Source organism: Phoca vitulina, unplaced genomic scaffold (assembly GCF_004348235.1).
Source record: "Phoca vitulina isolate PV1807 unplaced genomic scaffold, GSC_HSeal_1.0 scaffold21, whole genome shotgun sequence".
In the NCBI taxonomy this organism is placed as follows: domain Eukaryota; kingdom Metazoa; phylum Chordata; class Mammalia; order Carnivora; family Phocidae; genus Phoca; species Phoca vitulina.
The window spans coordinates 2,825,860-2,845,146 of NW_022589724.1; the positions used below are offsets into that span (position 1 = coordinate 2,825,860).

Below are 19,287 nucleotides of genomic sequence, written 5' to 3' on the forward strand. Positions count from 1 at the left end.
TGAGGCCCGAATCCCAAATTCCTGGGAAAGGTATCTTATTCCAGTTTGAGTCAAGTGTCTGCTCCTGGACCAATTCACTATGGTCATGGGCATGCATTCACACTTGTACAAAATGGCTGCCAGAGGCTCATAACTGACAGCCTGCAGATCGGGCTGGGAGAGGCAGTTCCCAGAAAAGGACTGGGCTGGGAAGATAACCTCAGAAGTCTCTATTATTGTGCCAAATCTGAATTTGAGTCTCAGGTTCTCCATATACTTGCTCTGTGATACTAAAAAAAGTATTTCTTAATTCATACAGTGAATATATATTATTTTCTTAGTCTTTTAAATGTTTTCATGTTCCAAGAACTGTACTAGGTGCTAAGCAAATAATAATATATACCTTTTCTCAAGAAACAGCTTTATTCAGGTATGACTGACATTCAGTAAACACATATACACATATTTAAAGTGTACAATTTGGGGGGCGCCTGGGTGGCTTACTCGTTAAGCATCTGCCTTCAGCTCAAGTCATGATCCCAGGGTCCTGGGATCAAGCCCCTCATAGGGCTCCCTGCTCAGCCAGAAGCCTGCTTCTCCCTCTTCTGCTCCCCCTGTTTGTGTTCCCTCTCTTGCTGTCTCTCTCTCTCTGTCAAATAAATAAATAAAATCTTAAAAAAAAATAAAGTGTACAATTTGGGGGGCGCCTGGGTGGCTCAGTTGTTTAAGAGTCTGACTCCTGGTTTTGGCTCAGGTCTTGATCTCAGGGTTGTGGGATCAAGCCCCATGCTCAGCGGGGAGTCTGCTTGAGATTCTCTCTCCCTCTGCTCCTCCCCTGCTTGTGCATGCTTTCTCTCTCTCTCAAATAAATAAATAAATCTTTAAAAAAATGCATTAAAAAATAAAGTGTACAATTTGGTAAGTTTTGATATATGTATAAAGCCGTGCAACTAGTACCCCAATAAAGATAATGAACATATCCATCACCCCCAAAGTTTCCTCATGACCCTTTATAATTCTTCCTCTACCCTCACCCCATTTAGCTATTATTCTTAATTCTTCAGATAGGTCCTGTAATTCCTTATAAACACAAACTTGATTCTACTATTTTTGAATGTGGTCTTTTCTCCTGCTACATTGTAAAATTGGCAATTTAGGAAAGTCATTTCTCTAGCTACCTTACTGAACTTCACTTCAATTTTAATTCTTTCCTTTGGGTTTTCCAAGTAAGCAATCTTAATATGTGAAAATATTTTTTTCCCTTTTTCTTTCAAATATATGTATTTACTGTTTTATTTAGTTTTGCCTTCCTGTTTCGGTTAGGACCTGGGGAAAATGTTGGCTGGTAGCAGCAGGCCTGCCCTGACAACCTCAGGGCCCCCAGGCATGAAAACAAAGAGTTCCACACACACTGTATGTTTAAATATTTAGAGATTATAAATCAAGCTAACAAACTGTTAGATTAAAAAGCTTTACCCTGCTACCTTGACACACCTAAATGATAGCAAACACACAGATAATAGCCTAGAAGGCTAGGTTCAAATTTAGAGTCCTTGAGTGCCACATCTCCCGACTATAGTTGAGGCAGGTTTTCAGAACTTATTTTGAATGACCTTCATTTCAAAAGATCTTGTTCAACGGACCTTTGCATGAAAAACATTTTCCCATGACATGGCTTAATACTTTAATATTTCTTCTTAAAATTAAAAATTTATAAGCCTTTCATTCCTAGAGTAAAACAAACATCAGCATTCATTATACCCACAAAGAATCTCCAAATTGCTTAGGTATTTTTGCTTTAGTTTAGAAATTGCTTTTCAAGACTTTCTCACAGGCCCCTAATCTTTAGTCTACAATTTCTACCTCTACTCCAGCTCCACTGGAGACCTTAAGACCTGAGTTTCCTGAGCTGTGGCTTGAACATTCTTATGACTTCTGAGGATAATACTGTCAGGGGATACATTCTAAACAAGTCATCTGAACATTCACAAACACATAAGGAAGGGTGGGTCTGGAGGTCAGGTCACGTGACCCGGACAGGGCATCCGAGCCAGCCATCTGCTTGGTCATTGGTAGCCGCTGGTCCCTGGAAGAGCTTGAGAAGGAAATTAGGAAACCCAGTGGAGTTCCAACTCTTTTACTAACTGGCTGAACTGGAGTGAGTCACTTAAAACTCTTTAACCTCGGCGTCATTATCAGTAAAATTGGGATAAGGACAGTGGCGTGAAGGACTCCCCCAGCTTTGGCGGGTAGGGAAATCATAACTTGTCTGAGCTTCAATTTCTGCGCCTGTTACGGTTGTTAAGACTTGTGTCCTGTTCACCTCACAGGGTTTTTGGGGACGAATGGGAGAAGGCACAACCTTTCAGAGCTTCAGTTTCTACGTGTGTAAAAAGCTTAGAACACATGGCCAGCCCGCCAATAAAATTCCTGTTAAAACGGGAAAATGGACAGAAAAACTTTGCAAAATGTAGAAAGCTATGCATGTGTGAATTATGTCATACTAAAAACACAACACAAAAACCTAAAAGGTGATTGTGGGTCTCTCTCCTCCTGGCTCCAGTGTTGCAACCTCGCAACACAAACCATGACCAATTTCTTAAATCATTCCCCCGGCGGGAAGCCGTCACAGCGTGGGTGCCACACCCCGTAGGGCCCAAAAGGGCCGGGAGGGGGCGTGGCCCAGCCCGCCCAGCCCCTCACGACGCCCCGCCCCGCCGCGCCCGCGCCTGCGCCGTGCACACCAAGCGGCCTCGAGCGCCCCGGCGGGAGGTAAGGGGTTTGCGGGAGGCTGCCTCGGGGGCGTCAGGCCCTGACGGGCTTTGTGGCATGGGCGCTGAGCCCGCGCGCGGGGAGGCTGCCGGTGGGAAGCCCGGTATCGGGTCCGGAGTGCGAGCGCTTTGAGGGCTCCTCCCGGCTCCAAGAAGTGGCGGTTTCGTTTTTGGAAGCCCTTGTCGAAGCGGGTGTTGGGAGGCCGCCGACAGGGCGAGCGCGGCGGCCTCCTGGGGTCGCGGGGTGGGAAAGTTTCCTGCACCTGCCCTGCCCGTGACGCAGTGTGGGCCCTAGGTCGTCAGGGTCGCCCGGCTGCGTGGTCCGAGACCGCCCGTGCATCCGTTCTCTGGTGGGGGCGTCTGGTGCTTGTGGCCCAGGGGCGCCGTGGGCGACACTGCGAGGCGTGACGCGAGGCTCGGGGGCAGTGAGGGGAGGACCGGGAGCCAGAGATCGGGAGGTGGTTCTGGAAGGTCCCGCATCTGACTCCCTCCTAAATAAATTCGGAATCGGAGGGCTTGGAGAAGAGACCATTTGCGAGGATCAAGGGCCGGGACTTTTCTTTCCAAAGTCAGTGCCCCGTCCCCCAGTCAGAAGCACGGGGAGAGGTGCCTGAGGACATTCGGGGCCACCACTGGGAGGACATGTGGGATCTCTAGGCTGATGGACGGTGTTCATCGCTTTTGGGGGGAGGGCGGAAGGTTGCTGGCAGTTTTGGACTTTTTCTGAGAAATGGGGCTTTTTACTTATAAATAATTAAGTAATGTTGTGAACCTCCCAGTACTTTTTCCTCACGGGAAACAGGAGTATTAATGTACTCAGCTGATAGTAGTTCTAAGCACTAAAGGGTAGTTTGTAGAGCACCTGGCACCCCGGCGTCCGCAAGTGTTAGTGCAATTCTTCAAAATGTTTGAGCTGTCTTCTGTGAAACATCAGTTCAGACGTTTTTAGAAAGCCTTTTTATTTTGAAATAATTTTACAAGTACAGAGAAGTTGCAAACGTAAGAGAGCTCTCTATAGCTTCCTTTAATGTTAACGCCTTATAGAACTATAGTACAATTATCAAAAATTAGAAAATATCATTGGTACAATTCTGTTAACCAAACTACCACCTTTTTTCAGATTTCATAATTTTTTATACTAATGTCCTTTTCTTTCTGTTCCAGGATCCAATATAAGATCCCACATTGCATTTAATTGGCATGGCTCCTTAGTCTTTTCTTGTCTTTCCTCATCTTGACACTTGCAAAGAATCCTGGTCAATTTTGTAGAGTGTCCCTCAGTTAGGTTTTATCTGATGTTTTCTTAAGATTAGATTAAATGGTTATGCATTTTTGTTGATATCACAGAAGTGGACGTACCCTTCTCAGTTCATCGTATGAGGGGTTCATGTTATAACACACTGCTTATATGTTACTATTGATCACTTGGTTAAGGATGGTGTCTGCTAGGATTCTCTAAATTTACTACTTTTCCCTTGACAATGAATCAGATATCTTGGGAGAGTTTCTAAACTATGAAAATACCTTGTTTCTCCTCAAACTTTCACTTGCTGATTTTACCATTCATTGGTGGATCTTGCCTTCAGTGATTATTACTCTGATGTTCTAATGATGATTTTCTGTTTCCCTCATTTCCTCCTTCTTTTATTAATTGGACTTCTTTAAGGAAGAGCTTCCCCTTCCTATTTATTTATTCAGTTCTTTTTTTGTATCAGTATGGACTCATTTATTTTACTATTGGTTATTTTTGTTATTTATATTATCTCAATGTTTTTGTTCCAGCTTTGTGCCTTGGGAGTTTTTTCAGGTTGCTTCCTTTTGACAGGCCTCCATCACTTTTTGAGAACTTCCTTATTTTCTGGCACCATAAGATGTTCCAGGCTTATCTTGTGTTTTCCCTGCCCCAGCCCTGGAATCAACCACTTCTCCAAGGGCCCATGGTTTCCTTTTTTGGAGAGTGGTACTTAAACACCAAGATCAGGGCACTAGGTGTGCTCGTTGCTACTAGAATAATGTTTGTGGTTCCTGGCAGAAGACAGGAATATATATAAATATATATTTATATTTTTTAATAAATATTTGTCCTTTACAGATAAGTAAAACATTTTTTAAAATCTTTTTTTCTTAAAGATTTTATTTTTATTTATTAGAGAGAGAGCACAAGGCAGAGGGAGCAGCAGGCAGAGAGGGAGAAGCAGACTCCCCACTGAGCAGGGATCCCGATGCGGGACTCTATCCCAGGACCCTGGGATCATGACCTGAGCTGAAGGCAGATGCTTACTGACTGAGCCACCCAGGCGTCCCAATAAATAAAACATTTTATATTATATTTATTATATATTTATGTAATTATAAAATATTAAATATTTTACTTATTTATATTCATTATGTTTATTTGAAAATGTATATATATTTCTTAGCTATGTACATATATATACACATAGTCCATGGATACACACACACACCCATGCATACACAAAATTTGTTTTTGTATTTTTCTGTGTATATGTACTCATATATCTGTGTATATATATTTAAAAAAAAATTCATTCTGAGAGTTCCATTTGTAAACCAACACCACAGGGTTCATTCTAGTCATGCCCCTTATTTGTTACTTCTTCTGTTGACAGAAATCTGGCTTTCGTGTTCTACAAAATATTTTGTTTGCTCAATTCTCATATACACATAAAGGATTTTCAGGATTTGTAACCCATACTCCTATAAAAAAAAATTTGCTTATTAGAAAACTGTGTGTAGTTCTTTTTGTCTTTAGCCTGTGGTATCCAGTTAAAATAGTGTTTTCCAGAGTTACCTAGATTAATTATTTTCTTCCCCTACTTTCAGTGTGGTTATGCTATTCATTGGTAATACAGTTTTGTTTTTATTAGTTCGTGTTCCATTTTGTGTTCCTTCACATTTTGTTTTTGTGTTTTAGTCTTCAGAAATTCATTCTTTGTAATGTACACTTCTGTGAGTTTTGACAAATGCATATAATTGTGTATCTACCACCACTGTCATGACACAGAACTTTTTTTTTTTTTAAGATTTTATTTATTTTTCAACAGAGAGAGAGACAGCGAGAGAGGGAACACAAGCAGGGGGAGTGGGAGAGGGAGAAGCAGGCTTCCCACTGAGCAGGGAGCCCAATGCGGGGCTTGATCCCAGGACCCTGGGATCATGACCCGAGCTGAAGGCAGACGCTTAATGACTGAGCCACCCAGGCGCCGGACGCAGAACTATTCTATCACCCCAAATATTCCATTACACTTAAAAAAAAAAAGTTACAAGGAAATCAACTCCACAGAAGTTTGGGAAATTAGGCATTTTTTTTGTGTTTTGTCTTGTCTTTTTCATAGGCCTATTTTACACAGTTGTGATGTTAATGTAAATGTATTTTTTATTTTTGTCATATCAGAAATATGTTCTAGTTTTTTGACTGAAAAATCAAGAAATGCTGAAATACATTTACTTGTTTTTCAATTATATTTTAACACCACATTTTGTATGTTGGATTACATACCTTCCTTTAACAACTTACAAACTTATTTGAGCTATGTTATGATTGGAGCTACTGCTGGACAACTTTCTGTTTCGGTAACATCATGATTTATGCAATTATTTGAATGTTATGTTAGTGTATGTAGGCATTTTATTATAATTTTATAAAAATGGAAATGGTGGAGAGAAGAAAAAAATACTGGCCAGAAGGAGACCAAGAGTTGGAAAAGTCTCTTGGGAGGTTCTTGGGGCAGAATGTCTTCCCTGATAGATGATCCTTATGAGGCAGTAGGTTTTCCTTGGACACAAAAAGGTGAGGGGCAGAATCATGCATAACTCTGACTGGAAATACCACTTTTGGAACTGAAAAAATCTATCATCATGGCGTAGGGGAACAGTGCAAACAAGTCAGATATCTAATAATTTGTTATAATTTGTTTTGTTACATATACTATAAACTGATTAGTGGAGAAGACAGAATCATTAGAGTTGTATATCAAATGATACATAAATTTTAGAGGCAAATGGGGTATAAAAGGGCATCTAGACAGAGCGCATCATTGCAAAGCCAAAAGTAGAGATTGGGTGATAATACTTAGATTATGTGGATCTATTTACGAACATTGTATTTTCTTATTCAAATAATAGAGAACTCTAGGAAGTTTTTGTTCAGAGGAGTAGCATGTTGCAAATGGTGTTTTCGGTATGTTAATTGGTGGTAATCTGTGAGGAAAAATTGGAGATGGGAAAGAGTCTAAAGGCAGGCCAGTTAAGACACTTGTAAGGTGCTGTGCATATTGCATTGTTTGGAATGATGGGATTAGAAATGATGAAGGGATGTGTGAAGAAATATTTTAGTTCCATCAGCATCTATTGAGAACCAGGTATGGTAAAAAAACAAAAACAAAAACAAAAACGGAATGGTGGTAGATAAAAAGATAATCTTCCTATGGGATATAACCTGCATGGTAGAAAAAAATGCAAGCAATATCATAAACTGGGAACATTCTGAGACAAATAATTGATAATTTATGAGTCTATTATATATATATATATATATATATATATATGTTAAATATAATAAGGAAAAGATATCCCCTGTAGTAAAATAGATACATAGCACTAGCAGGCAGTTCATAAGAAATGCAAATGGCTAATGAATCAATGCCACCAGTAATTTAAGGAATGCAAAATAAAACAATAATTAGACACCATTTTTGAAGGTCTAAGGAGGATGATAGTACCATGTATTGGTGGGAATATGGGTAATTGGATATTTTGATATGTTGCTAGTGGGTATGTAAACAGGCACAACCTTTTGGGACATTTGGTATCAAAGCCTTAAAAAAATGCGTGTGCCTATTTGATTTCTAATTACTTATTTTGAAGAAACATCATAGATGGTAGTATGGATTTATGTGTAAGAAGGGGTAAGAAGGGTAATTACACTGTAGTGCAGTATATAATAGTGGAAAATTGGGAACAACCTAAATAGCCAACAATAGATGATTGGTTAAATTATGGAGCATCTATGTAATGTAACACTATGCTGCTATAAAAGATGTATTGTAGAAAAATAGTAATTTACATGGAAAGATTTGTATTATATTTGATCAGAGTATTCAAAATAAATCCTTTCTTTCATTCATTCATTTATCCGCCCAGTAATAGTATACTTTATCATATTCATAGCTCCTTGGCATTCATCTCCTTTGGGTTTATTTTATTGTTAAAGTGTGCCTTTTAGTTGTTCTTTTAATGAGGGGGCTTGCTTATAAACTCTGTTATGTGTGAAAATGATTATTTTGCCTTCACTTCTGAATAATATTTACCTGGGTATATACCAACTCTCTCAGCACCTTGAGGATATTCCTGTCTTTTGATATCTTGCTTTGATGAAAAGTTTGCTGCTTTTGTTGCTTTAGTTTAATCTTTATCTCTGGTTTGCTTTTTTTAAGATTTTTTTGTTTGCCCTTCACGTTCTGCAATTTCCCTACCATGTGTTGGTAAATCTTTTTTTTAATTTATGCCACTTGGGGCTTATATGCATTTTCAATTTGAGGTCTTGCATCTTAATTCTCAGTATGTTCTCTTTGAATAATGCCTTTTTACCACTTTCTTTATTCTTCCCTTATGGGACTCTTATTTGTTATTGAGCTTCTCATTTTATCTTTTATGTTTTTCATCTCTTCATTCCTCTGTGTTCTGACTGATAATTTTCCAATCAATAATTCTCCCTTCTGCTACATAGTTTATTGTTTAACCCATTTTTGAGGTTTTTATTTCTCAATTTGTACTTGGTTTTTCAGATTAGCCTACTACTATTTCATAGTATTATCTAATTTTTAAAAGGATTCTGTTCCTTTATATCTTTGAATATTTTTAACTGTAATTATTTTAATCTTCTTTTTAGATTATTATCTTTAGTTCCTTAGCTATGAATTTTCCTGTTGTGTTGGGTCTGTGGACTCTCGGCAATGAACTTCTCTAGGTATCTCCAATTCCCATTCACTACTGTAGCTGTTGAACTCTATTTTTGATGTGTGGAGATTTCCCTTTTTTGCTTTCAAGATTAAACATAAAAACCAAGTTACTAAGTTGATGAGATAGTCTGTATAACCAACACTTCAAGATTTTCAACTGTGAAAGAAAGAGAAACAACATTATTTAGATTTATAGTTCTTAATGCTTCTGCAGTGATGTCTTTTTTTTTAATATCATAAAAGCAATGGACTCTGTCCTCTGAAATAACTCAAAAATACATTCACAATTATTCATAAAGATTCAGGGACTCCATAAAGTGTATTTGCGAACGTCTGTTTGTATGGACCCTGGTTTAAGACCCCATAGCCCATTGGGATTAACATAGTCAATTTTTTTTTTTTTTTTTTAAATACGGGGGAGGTTGTGGGCTAATGAGATGGCATGAAAGCAAGGTTGCACAACAGTGGTTTTCAAGCTTAAACAGTGGAGCCCTTTATTGATGTAAAATCTAATATGCACAAATTTATGAAGTAGATATAAGTAAATTTTCTCCAATTGAAGCAGGCATGGGGTCCTGGAGCCTGCTCACTTGCTGTCCTCTACCCTCACGTACCCTGGCCCCAAAGGCATACAGTTGGACATTTTGGAACACTGGTAGGAAACTATTGGTGAATTAGAAAAAGCATTTGAGGGGCGCCTGGATGGCTCAGTCGTTAAGCGTCTGCCTTCGGCTCAGGTCATGATCCCAGGGTCCTGGGATCGAGCCCCGCATCGGGCTCCCTGCTCAGCGGGAAGCCTGCTTCTCCCTCTCCCACCCCCCCTGCTTGTGTTCCCTCTCTCGCTGTGTCTCTCTCTGTCAAATAAATAAATAAAATCTTTAAAAAAAAAAAAAAAAGAAAAAGCATTTGATTGTACTCTCAGGAATCCTGGATTCTTATTCCAGCTCTGTCACTGGTTGTTTGTGTTGGTTGCAGACAACACTAATCACGCTGTAAGAAAGGGAAGAGACAGTTTAAAGGACATCAATGAGAAGAGTTGCATATGATGTTATATATTTGAAGTATATAATTACATAGTTAAATTATGAGGTCAGAAATGGAATTTGATACAAGCAGAAATGTTATGAAATTTTTTCTTTTGATTTTGCCATTTGACATCTTTTTAAAAAAGGTTAGTCATTGTCCAAGATACATTGGGAAATGAAAACTTGGACAGTAAACTCATGGTTTAAAAATAAAAAAAGGTATTTAAGTGTATATGTTATTTGGAAAAGAACCTGGAAAGACATGAAAAGAGAGATGATTGATTTTATTTTATCCTCTTTTTTGTATTTTCTAACCATTTTAAAGTGCATATACATCTGTAGAAAGAAAGGTTTCAAAATAAAAGGTTTCTTAAAAAAGTCATCCAAGTTCAGAATTAAGTTGAAATATATATTTAGAATAAATTATAAAATTACCTAATTGTTGGCTTTTAAAAATAATAGAAACTGATTAAAAACATTCTTAAATATTTCCCTTTTAGATTTTTCTATGTGAGTGGAGAAGACAGTTGCTGCAAGTAGAAGTGACACAATATTTTTTTAGGATGTCTGAAGATGAAGAAAAAGTGAAATTACGGCGTCTTGAACCAGCTATCCAGAAATTCATTAAGATAGTAATCCCAACAGACCTGGAGAGGCTAAGAAAGCACCAGATAAATATTGAGAAGGTGGGTTTTTTTCATTTCCTACCACAAGAAACAGTTGCGAATTCTGATTTATATTTGTGCATTTCAGCTAAATTTAGAATATTAGATAAGAGGCTTTGGTAAAACATCCATCTCCTGTTGATTTAGGAGCATTCATTTTTTCATCTGGGTTTTCGTTTTACAAATATACCTCATCTTATTCCTTTTTTAGGGAGGGATATAAGAATGGAAACTATACCTTTTAAGTTGTACATATTGACCTTTTAGGCAGTTAATAATTAAAATACAAATTGTTTGATAGTGCACCATAATGTGAAGGCAGTGAACTTTGGCTAATGGGCCTGCCTTAATTTCACCCCATGGCAAGTTTTTTGAACTTTGGTGTCTGTCAGTAACTCCTGTCCTCTTCAGGTGCACATAGAGTAAAGAGGTAAATCATTGTGTGATATGAGGGAATTTCCCAAATTGACTTCTTCCCTTTGAGGAAAGCCCCAAATTGAGAAATACCACCTAGAGGTCAGTTTAGGAAATAGATAGAGGGAAGAACTAGTCTCCTGGATGGTGGTGAAGGTTGCATAGAACCTGGACTGGCCAGCGTCTGGTGGAATAGTTGTGGCATTCATGGGAACATCAGGTTTACTGAGTACTGAGCATTGACTTGGCAGATTATATTGTTTTATTTGCTGTAGGTCAGTAGGATTTGCTCCTTCAAAAAGACCTCCCCAGTATAAATTTTAAGCTGTGTGGCCCTCCATTAATTTTTCGCGGTGGGGTGGAAGTGGTCATTAAGCCTTTCAGTATAAACAGTATTTGTCACCCTCACCTGAGTACCTTATACAACTAAGAAGAGTGTCAGCTTTTTTTCCCCCCATAGATACCATCTGTTTTCCTAGTATTTAAGTCTTTCCAAAAAGTATAGAAAATAAGTACCAGGAATATTAAGATGAAAATTTCAATGCAAGTATGAAGCTATCTGGAATCCAAGATTGCTATTTTGTCATCTCTTAAGTTTTTGTTTATTCATAGACAATAAGTACTGTGACTTTTTAGGGTGGGAGAGTTTTCTGGTAAACTGGTTATTCTTGTCATGAGCAGAAACAAATTACAGGGCTCCATGCTTTGATTAATGAGGAAGCCTCGTTCTTTTAGCACTATAACAATATAGAAATCGAGTTGTTTACTTTAGTTGATCATATCTGGGTGGCAGGTTGGTAAGGTGTGTTTTAAAGTCCTGAGCTTATATCAAAGCGCTCAGTTACAAAGATGACTAGAATTTGGCAGATGAATTGATTCTGAAAGCTAGACATAGGTGGACTACGGTCTATTAAGATAATTTCTTTCCTTTATTGCCCAATATTACCTTTGAGGTTTGGCATGTCTTAGATTTCCCATTTCTTATACTTATTCTGTATAAAGTGCCTGCAGTCATATCCTCAGATCCTAGTCACATGTACCACCCAGTCAGTCATCAATGGAAAAGCCAGAACCCTGGGAACAAGGAAGGTGGGGATAGGAAAGGATTTATTATTGATTTGGTTAGTTGTGCCAAACTTCATAAGAAAATTATTCCAGAGTTATATTGATCTTTCTCTGCCATAACATTTTTCCTTTAGCATTTTGTGAAATTTTTACTTAATGTGAAATTTTTAGACAATGTCAGAATAGTTACAATTTACAATATAGGTGATGTCTGAAGCTAAGCAAACTCATGCTGATCTGTGTTTTATTCTGTATTCTTGATCATTATACTGTCTCTAGGATTTCTAGTTTTACTATGAAAGTGACTTTTTAGGTAGAAACATTTAAAAGCTGCCGTGTTCACTGTGGACAAAAGAGTTAAGAACTAGGTTTGGACTGCAGGTGTTTGACAGCGCCTCACTTTAAAAAAGGCATATTCTTCCTGGGGGAAGGGTGTAGAAAGATAAAATATTTATTATGTTAGCCATCAGTCATCCAATATGAATTTAAAAGAAGAAAGTCACACTGAGGGGAAATTGAAGGTAAGCCTTGGTGGAGTGATTCTGCAACATCCTTAAACAATGAGAGTAGTGTGCTGTGGACACCTGGGACTGTATTCCATAGGTCCTTCAGCATTACATTTTATTACACATGATAGACTTGAGTAGAATGCAGTGCTGAAATTTGAAGTGTTAGCATTCAGCTTTCTTGGCTAACGTAAGATAGGCTTAAGCATAGTTAATAGAAACAAGATCATATGCTTGGAACATGATTTTCTTTGTTTCATATTGTAGGGTTAGGAGAAAACTTACTGTGTAGCATGTACTGTGCTAGTATATGGTTAAAGTACAAGTGACAGAAAACCCCGAAATAGTGTATTAAATCAGATAGACCTTTTTTGTTTTTGCTTTATTTTTAACCGCTCATAGTTACAGAGACACTCCGGGCTGCAGTGGCAGCTCAGCAGTCAATAAAGACCCAGGCTCTTTTTATCCTGCTCTCTGATCCTCAACTTGTTTCTATCTTGCATGTAAAATAGCAGCTCCAACCTCAGCTATTACATCCACATTCTAGCTAAGATGAAATAACGAGAATCATATTTTTGCTATGTTCTTTTTTCTGTCACTTCTCTTTTTTCTCTTTTAAAGAGAATCTTCCTGTTCTTGTTTCATGGATGCAGTATCATAGCATCTCTCTGGTGGTTTTATTATTATTTTTTAAGTCTTTATCTGCTTCTTTGTTTTCCCTGAGTTTCTTTATTCTTTCTTCCCCTTTAAATTTATTTCTTGCTTTCTCTCCCCCCACCTTCCTCTTTTCTTCTTTGTGTCAGCCTGCAGTATTATGGGCATTGCTTGGCTAGCTGTTGATATTCAAGAGTGCTAATTGGAAGGTATTTGTGTGTGTAGCAGGAAGTAGGTGGGGTCTTGTTACCTGGAGGGGTGAGCAGGTGAAGGATCTGTTTTAATGGGGAACCACAAGATACTCTTCTGGAATGTGGTCTTCTGTGGTGATAGGGGCAGTGTAGTTGCTTGGGCCTGCAGAGAGCATTTGGTAGACTACCTCTTCCTTACATAAACTTTCAGCCAATCCTTCTGCCCCACCATACACATCCTCCTGACTAGCTGGTAGCTCTGGTTACTGAGTCTTTCTGGAGTGGTGGTGTGCCTGTTGGCTTGTCACTCTGCCTCTCCCACACCACTCAGCCCATCTGCAGCCTCATGGTGTAGCTTTCTCAGATCTTCTAAGTCCGTTGCAACATGTCTGTAATATTTCCAGCTTCTAAAATTTTGTTAAAATTTCTTGTCAACTGATACCTTCTATTGTATTTTTATGACTCTCATGAATGTATACCTTTTAAAGTTCTTTATTGCCATTTTAGTTGGGTTTTAGAAAAGAGCAGAGATAAACGCTTATGTTCAATCTTCCAGGCTTAATGAGAAGGGAAGTCATTAATTACAAGAAATAAATGTATGTCAGCTTTTCCTAAGTGTTGGTGTTTGCTGTTTCTTTTGTTGTTAGCACTGAAAAGTTCATAAAAAATTAGATTTCTAATCCTCAAGAAGTATACAGTCCAGTTAAGGAAATAAATTAGGTAATGTTCAGAGAATAATAGTGACATATAATTAAGTGTGAAATGAGTGGCATGGACTGTCCAGGTTAGGTATGAAGCACAAACTATATGGTACAAAATCAAACCTAATCAATCTCATTGATTTATTTTATATATATGTATAATATATATATATATATAAAACACTCACTCACTTTGATCACTTCATGTATAAGAACCTTATAATAATACACTTCCAAGGTCTTTTATAGTATTAATGTCATATAATTTGCTTCTGTGTATGTTATTACCCAACAATACATTGTTGTTATTTTTGTTTTAAACAGAGTTTTCTTTCAAAGAGATTTTTAAAATAAAATAAAATCTTTTTTTTTTAAAGATTTTATTTTAGAGAGAGAGTCGGGGCAGAGGGAGAGGGAGAAAGTCTTAAGCAGACTGTGCACTCAGCGTGAAGCCTGAGGTGGGGCTCGATCCCATGACCCTGAGATCATGACCTGAAGCAAAATCAAGAGTCCCCATGCTTAACCAACTGAGCCACCCAGGCGTCCCCCATAAAACGTTTTATATGTACCATTTTCAGTGCTCTTCCTTCCTTTGTGTAGAGCCAGGTTTCTCTCTCGTATCATTTTTCCATCAGCCTGAAGGACTTTTTTTTTTTTTTTTTAAGATTTATCTATTTAGAGAGAGAGAGAGAAGGAACTAGCGGGAGAGGGAGAGAGAGAGAAAATCTCAAGCAGACTCCTGAGGAGCCCATCAGGGGGCTTGATCTTATGACCTGAGGTCATGACCTGAGCTGAAATCAAGAGTTGGATGCTTAATTAACTGAGCCACCCAGGTGCCCTTACATGGGACATTTTCATGTTTCTGTCCTTTCACAGTATTTCTAGGTTGATTTTTTTTTTCTTTCGACGTATACTATACCAGTGATACACTTACCTCCTAACATATTAATTATTTGGATTTTTTATTTCAACCAAAAATAGTATGTGATGTTTGGTGTTGATGTTTATATTCTATATAAGTATTGTGGATTTTTTCTTTCAACCAAAAATAGTATGTGATGTTTGGTGTTGATGTTTATATTCTGTATAAGTAATGTTACCACATTTTGCTATGGTTCCTGTCAAATGAAGAATTCTTGGTTGAAACTCTGAAAGCTGAACATTGCCTTGGTAAAAACTGAAGCATGTATATTAAATGTTCATTCTCATTTTTGTGTACTTTGTAGTCTGCAGTATCAATGTTACTTTTTCTCAAAGTCAGATTTTATTTTTAATACTTGACACTATCATTGACAAACTTTTAAAATTCTTCATAAATAATATCTCACGAACGCTCTTAATCTTTTTATTTTTCATTCGTTTACATTCTCATTATTTTTTTCATCTCCAAAGAATTTGCAAGACAGAGTACACTGTCTTTTTTCAGCAAAATAAATTTATTTGCTTTACCATTTGCCAGAATTTTGTATGTAATGTTTTTGAAAATTTCCTACTTATATTGTCATTGGACAGTTAGCTGCCACTATTAAGTCAATAACTTTAGCTGGTATGTTTAAGTTTGGTTAGGTGAGTGGGGATTTTTGGGGTAACTAGAAGTAATAAGTTTAGTGATTAAAAAAAAAACTGTACCTTTCCTCTCTTTTGTATAGTACCAAAGGTGCAGAATCTGGGATAAGTTGCATGAAGAGCATATCAATGCAGGACGTACAGTTCAGGTAAGGCTATTACATTGTTTCTAGTAAATCAATATGGAAAAGACAGTCTTAAGAAAATTTTGTTAAAATAACTACCCTTGTGGTTGGATCCTTTTATGCATATTTGTAACTATTTCTTTAATGGTGCATTTTTAGCAGGATTTACTGAATCAAATGTCATACATATTTTTAAGATTCTGATTCATATTACCAAAATTTCCTCCAGAAACAATGTATCAACTTACACTCAAAATCATCGCATTTTCCAAAAACCTTACCACCATTAGTATTACGCATTCCTTAAAATTTTGCTGATTAGTAGTTAAAATAATGTTGCTTTGTTGTTTTAATCTGGAGTTTTTCTTTTTATTGCTTTGAATGGTAAAAGTTTTTTTCATATGTGCCTTGGATAGTAATATTTCTTTTGTAAATTTCCTGTTCATGTCCCCTGTATATATTCTGTTGTCTTTTGCAAGAGTTTTTAATATTTTAAGATACTGTTCTTCTGTTTATAATACTGTTACAGTAACATAGTGTTGCAAATATTTTTTGCAGCTTTATTGGCTTTTTAATAAATGTTAATTATTTTAAATTAATTTTAAAAAATCATGTATTTACATAGTTAAAAGCCAAATAAAGTTAGAAGGGTTTACCTTACCCTTCTCCATCTCCAAGTCCTACTTGGAAGAAACCACTTTTAATCATTTTGGCCATTTTCCCTGGTATTTAGCTCTTTATTCCTTAATATCATGTGTAGACTGGTATTAATCAGGTTCGGGCATTATCTCTTCTTGCCATAATAGGTGGAGATCTAGCTTTTTACTCTGCTTTTGTACTTCCTTTCCCCTTACACAATGACATATTGTAATTTTTGGTTAAATTATAAGTATTTCATTATTTTGATTATAAAGATAGTGTTTCCTTCTAAGCCAAATAGTGAAATAGTATAGTCTTTGCTTTTTATGATGTTAATAGTTGTCTCTTTTTTTTATTTCCTGGCTTTCTGTGTATTTGTAGTTAATTTTTTTCTAAATGCTCCACATCGCTGCTACATGCTGTCAATAATAATTTTCATATGCTCTAATATACTACGTTCCATTCCTTATCCTGAAGACTCTGTCCTGTAGCCCTGTTCCCAGTCCCAGTCTGGACTTAGTTTGTTGCACAGCTGCTGTTCTGGGACTTCCTTCAGCTGCTCTTCTGTGTTGGGTCCCTGTTTTCTTGGATATCATGTCTTAGTCATTTTTGGTTTACTCCATTGCTTTGTTGGAGTACATCTTTTAGTAGCTCTCTAAATAAGGGTACCTTGGAGGTAAATTTTTATGTTGTTATGAGTCTGAAAAATACCCTTTTTCTCCCCTCTCGTGTGATTGCTAATTTCAGTAGGTACAGAATTCTAGTTGGAATTCTCTCAAATTTGAAGGTTCTCTAGTTTAGTGTTGCTCTTAATAAAGCTGATACCTGATTTCCCAATTGTTGTATGAGATCTTTTTTTTTTCCCTCTTTGGGAGCTTTTTGTAATCTGTTTAATCCCTGGTGTCCTCAAATTTGATCATGATGTGCTTTGTGTTGGACTCTTTCAATCTAAAAACTTATGTTCTCTATTAGTTCTGGGATATTTAATTATTTTTTAAAGACTTATTTATTTTAAAGAGTGTGTACTGGCAGGGGGAGGGGCAGTGGGAGGAAGAGAGAATGCAGACCCCCCTGCTGAGTACAGAGCTCCACAGTGATCCCAGGATCTTGAGATCATGACCTGAGCAGAGATCAAGAGTCGGATGTTTAACCACCTGAGCTACCTGGTGGGAAATTTAAATTATTTGATAATTTATTCCTCTGCTTTTTTTTTTTTTAATCTTTAATTGCAGGAGTCAGCAAACCGTGGCATTTTCCTTGGAGGAACCTCCAAATATCAGTAGCTGGAGGTTTGTTCTGGTTTAGTTTTCTAGAGAAGAATCCTCATTCTCCTAGGGCAAGTAGACACTTATTTTTCAGTTATAGAAGCAGGCTAAGTGAAGGCTGCTAGGCTTTCATTGTTCAGTACAGGTTTTCACATAAATCTCTTTTAGCCCTGTGCCTGGTGTTTCTGAATCTCTACAGTTTGTTTCTCCAAAGAGTGCATCTGTGGTCTTCTTGCATCTCAGAAAGGTTTCTATAGCTGCAGTGTAGTGAATAGATTGGGATAGAGTGAAATGAATGCAAGAGATTCTTTAGGAGAGATTACAGAGATAGTGGAGATGGAAAAAAAACAGATTGACATGAGGTCTGATAGAAATTTGACTTACCTCTTTACATATGTATTTTACTGCTTGCTAACTAGGTTATAGACCTGAAGATCAGGGATTGTGTGTCTGCTATTTGTGTATTCCACAGTACCTGGTGTTCAGCAAGATTCAGTGTTTATTGAATGGTATTAAGCACTTAAATGTCAGTGAGATTATTATGACTAGGATTTCTTACCATCTTCACTGTTCAATAGGTCAGTGAAAATCACTTATTGAGACAATGGTTATAGTCAAAGTGTTTTATTTACTGATTAAAGAATATATATATATTTACATTATTGATCTCCATCTGACACAAAAGATTTATGCGTGCCATTAAAACAGTGAGATTGAAACTGTTTTTAGATGTAGGTATTTGCTTAGTTTTATTCATATATGCTCTGAATTTTCTGTATAGGGTAGTTCTTTGCTAGTTTGTAAAACTTATTTTTGGACAATTTCATGAACAGTTATAATAGATTTTCTAGATTTCTCATTATTAGATATATAAAATTAGAGCTATCATTTCACTTTCATTCTAGCATCTTTGTTGAAAAGCAGTTCTTAATTTAAATATAGTCTAATTTGTCAATCTTTTGTTTTATGGTCATGCTTTGGGTGTCTTATTCAAAGAATGCTCTCTATCCTAAGATCAAGAAGAGACTTTCTTATATTTTCTATTGAATTCTTAAAATGTTTTGCTTTCAACATTTAAGTCTTTAATCCATCCGAAATTGATGATATAAAGTAGATACAAATAAAATTTCCTTTATTCCATTTGGAAAACCAGTTGTCTCTCACTATTAACTGATTTCTACAGTGCTGTTTACATATCACAATTCCATATATGTATGCATCTGTTTCTGGTCTTTCTGTTCCACTGGTCAGTTTGTCTATTTCTCCATCAAGTTCTGCACTATCTTAATTAAGATAGCCTTGTATAAGGCTTGATACCTGGTAGGACAGTGCTTCCATCTTACTTTTCCTTTTCAGGAGTGTTTTGGCTATACTTGGCCTTTTAGTCTTCCATATGAAATTTGGATCTGCCTGTCAAAGTCCATACACAATCTTGGGAATTTGGAAATTGCATTGCATTTATCCATGTATTTAGAGAAAATTGACGTGTTTATAATGTCCAGTTTTCCTACCTGTGAATATGGGATATTCTTGCACTTTTAATGTCTTTTTTAATATTCTGCATACCAATTGTAGTAGATTTTTAAAGATACCTGCAAGTATTTCTTCCTAGTTGGTATTCTACATTATGACCATAGAGTATGAGTCCCTTCCTGTTGAATCTGGGCTGAGGCAGAAATGATGCTGCCTGATTTCTGAAGCCAAGTCAGGTCAGATAGCTTCCACTGGTTCTCTGAGGGT

General features: G+C 37.1%; 1 protein-coding gene across 1 annotated transcript in view; it reads left to right on the top strand.

Annotated features, from left to right (window-relative positions):
* Positions 1 to 2,683: 2,683 nt before the first annotated feature.
* Positions 2,684 to 19,287, top strand: part of STX17 (syntaxin 17) — a 63,484-nt gene continuing 46,880 nt past the window's right edge. Inside the window, exons 1-3 of the mRNA XM_032418411.1 lie at positions 2,684 to 2,751; positions 10,257 to 10,442; positions 15,602 to 15,667. Coding sequence (XP_032274302.1) covers positions 10,320 to 10,442; positions 15,602 to 15,667 — 189 coding nt within the window. The 5' untranslated portion in view covers positions 2,684 to 2,751; positions 10,257 to 10,319. The remainder of the gene's footprint in view (positions 2,752 to 10,256; positions 10,443 to 15,601; positions 15,668 to 19,287) is intronic.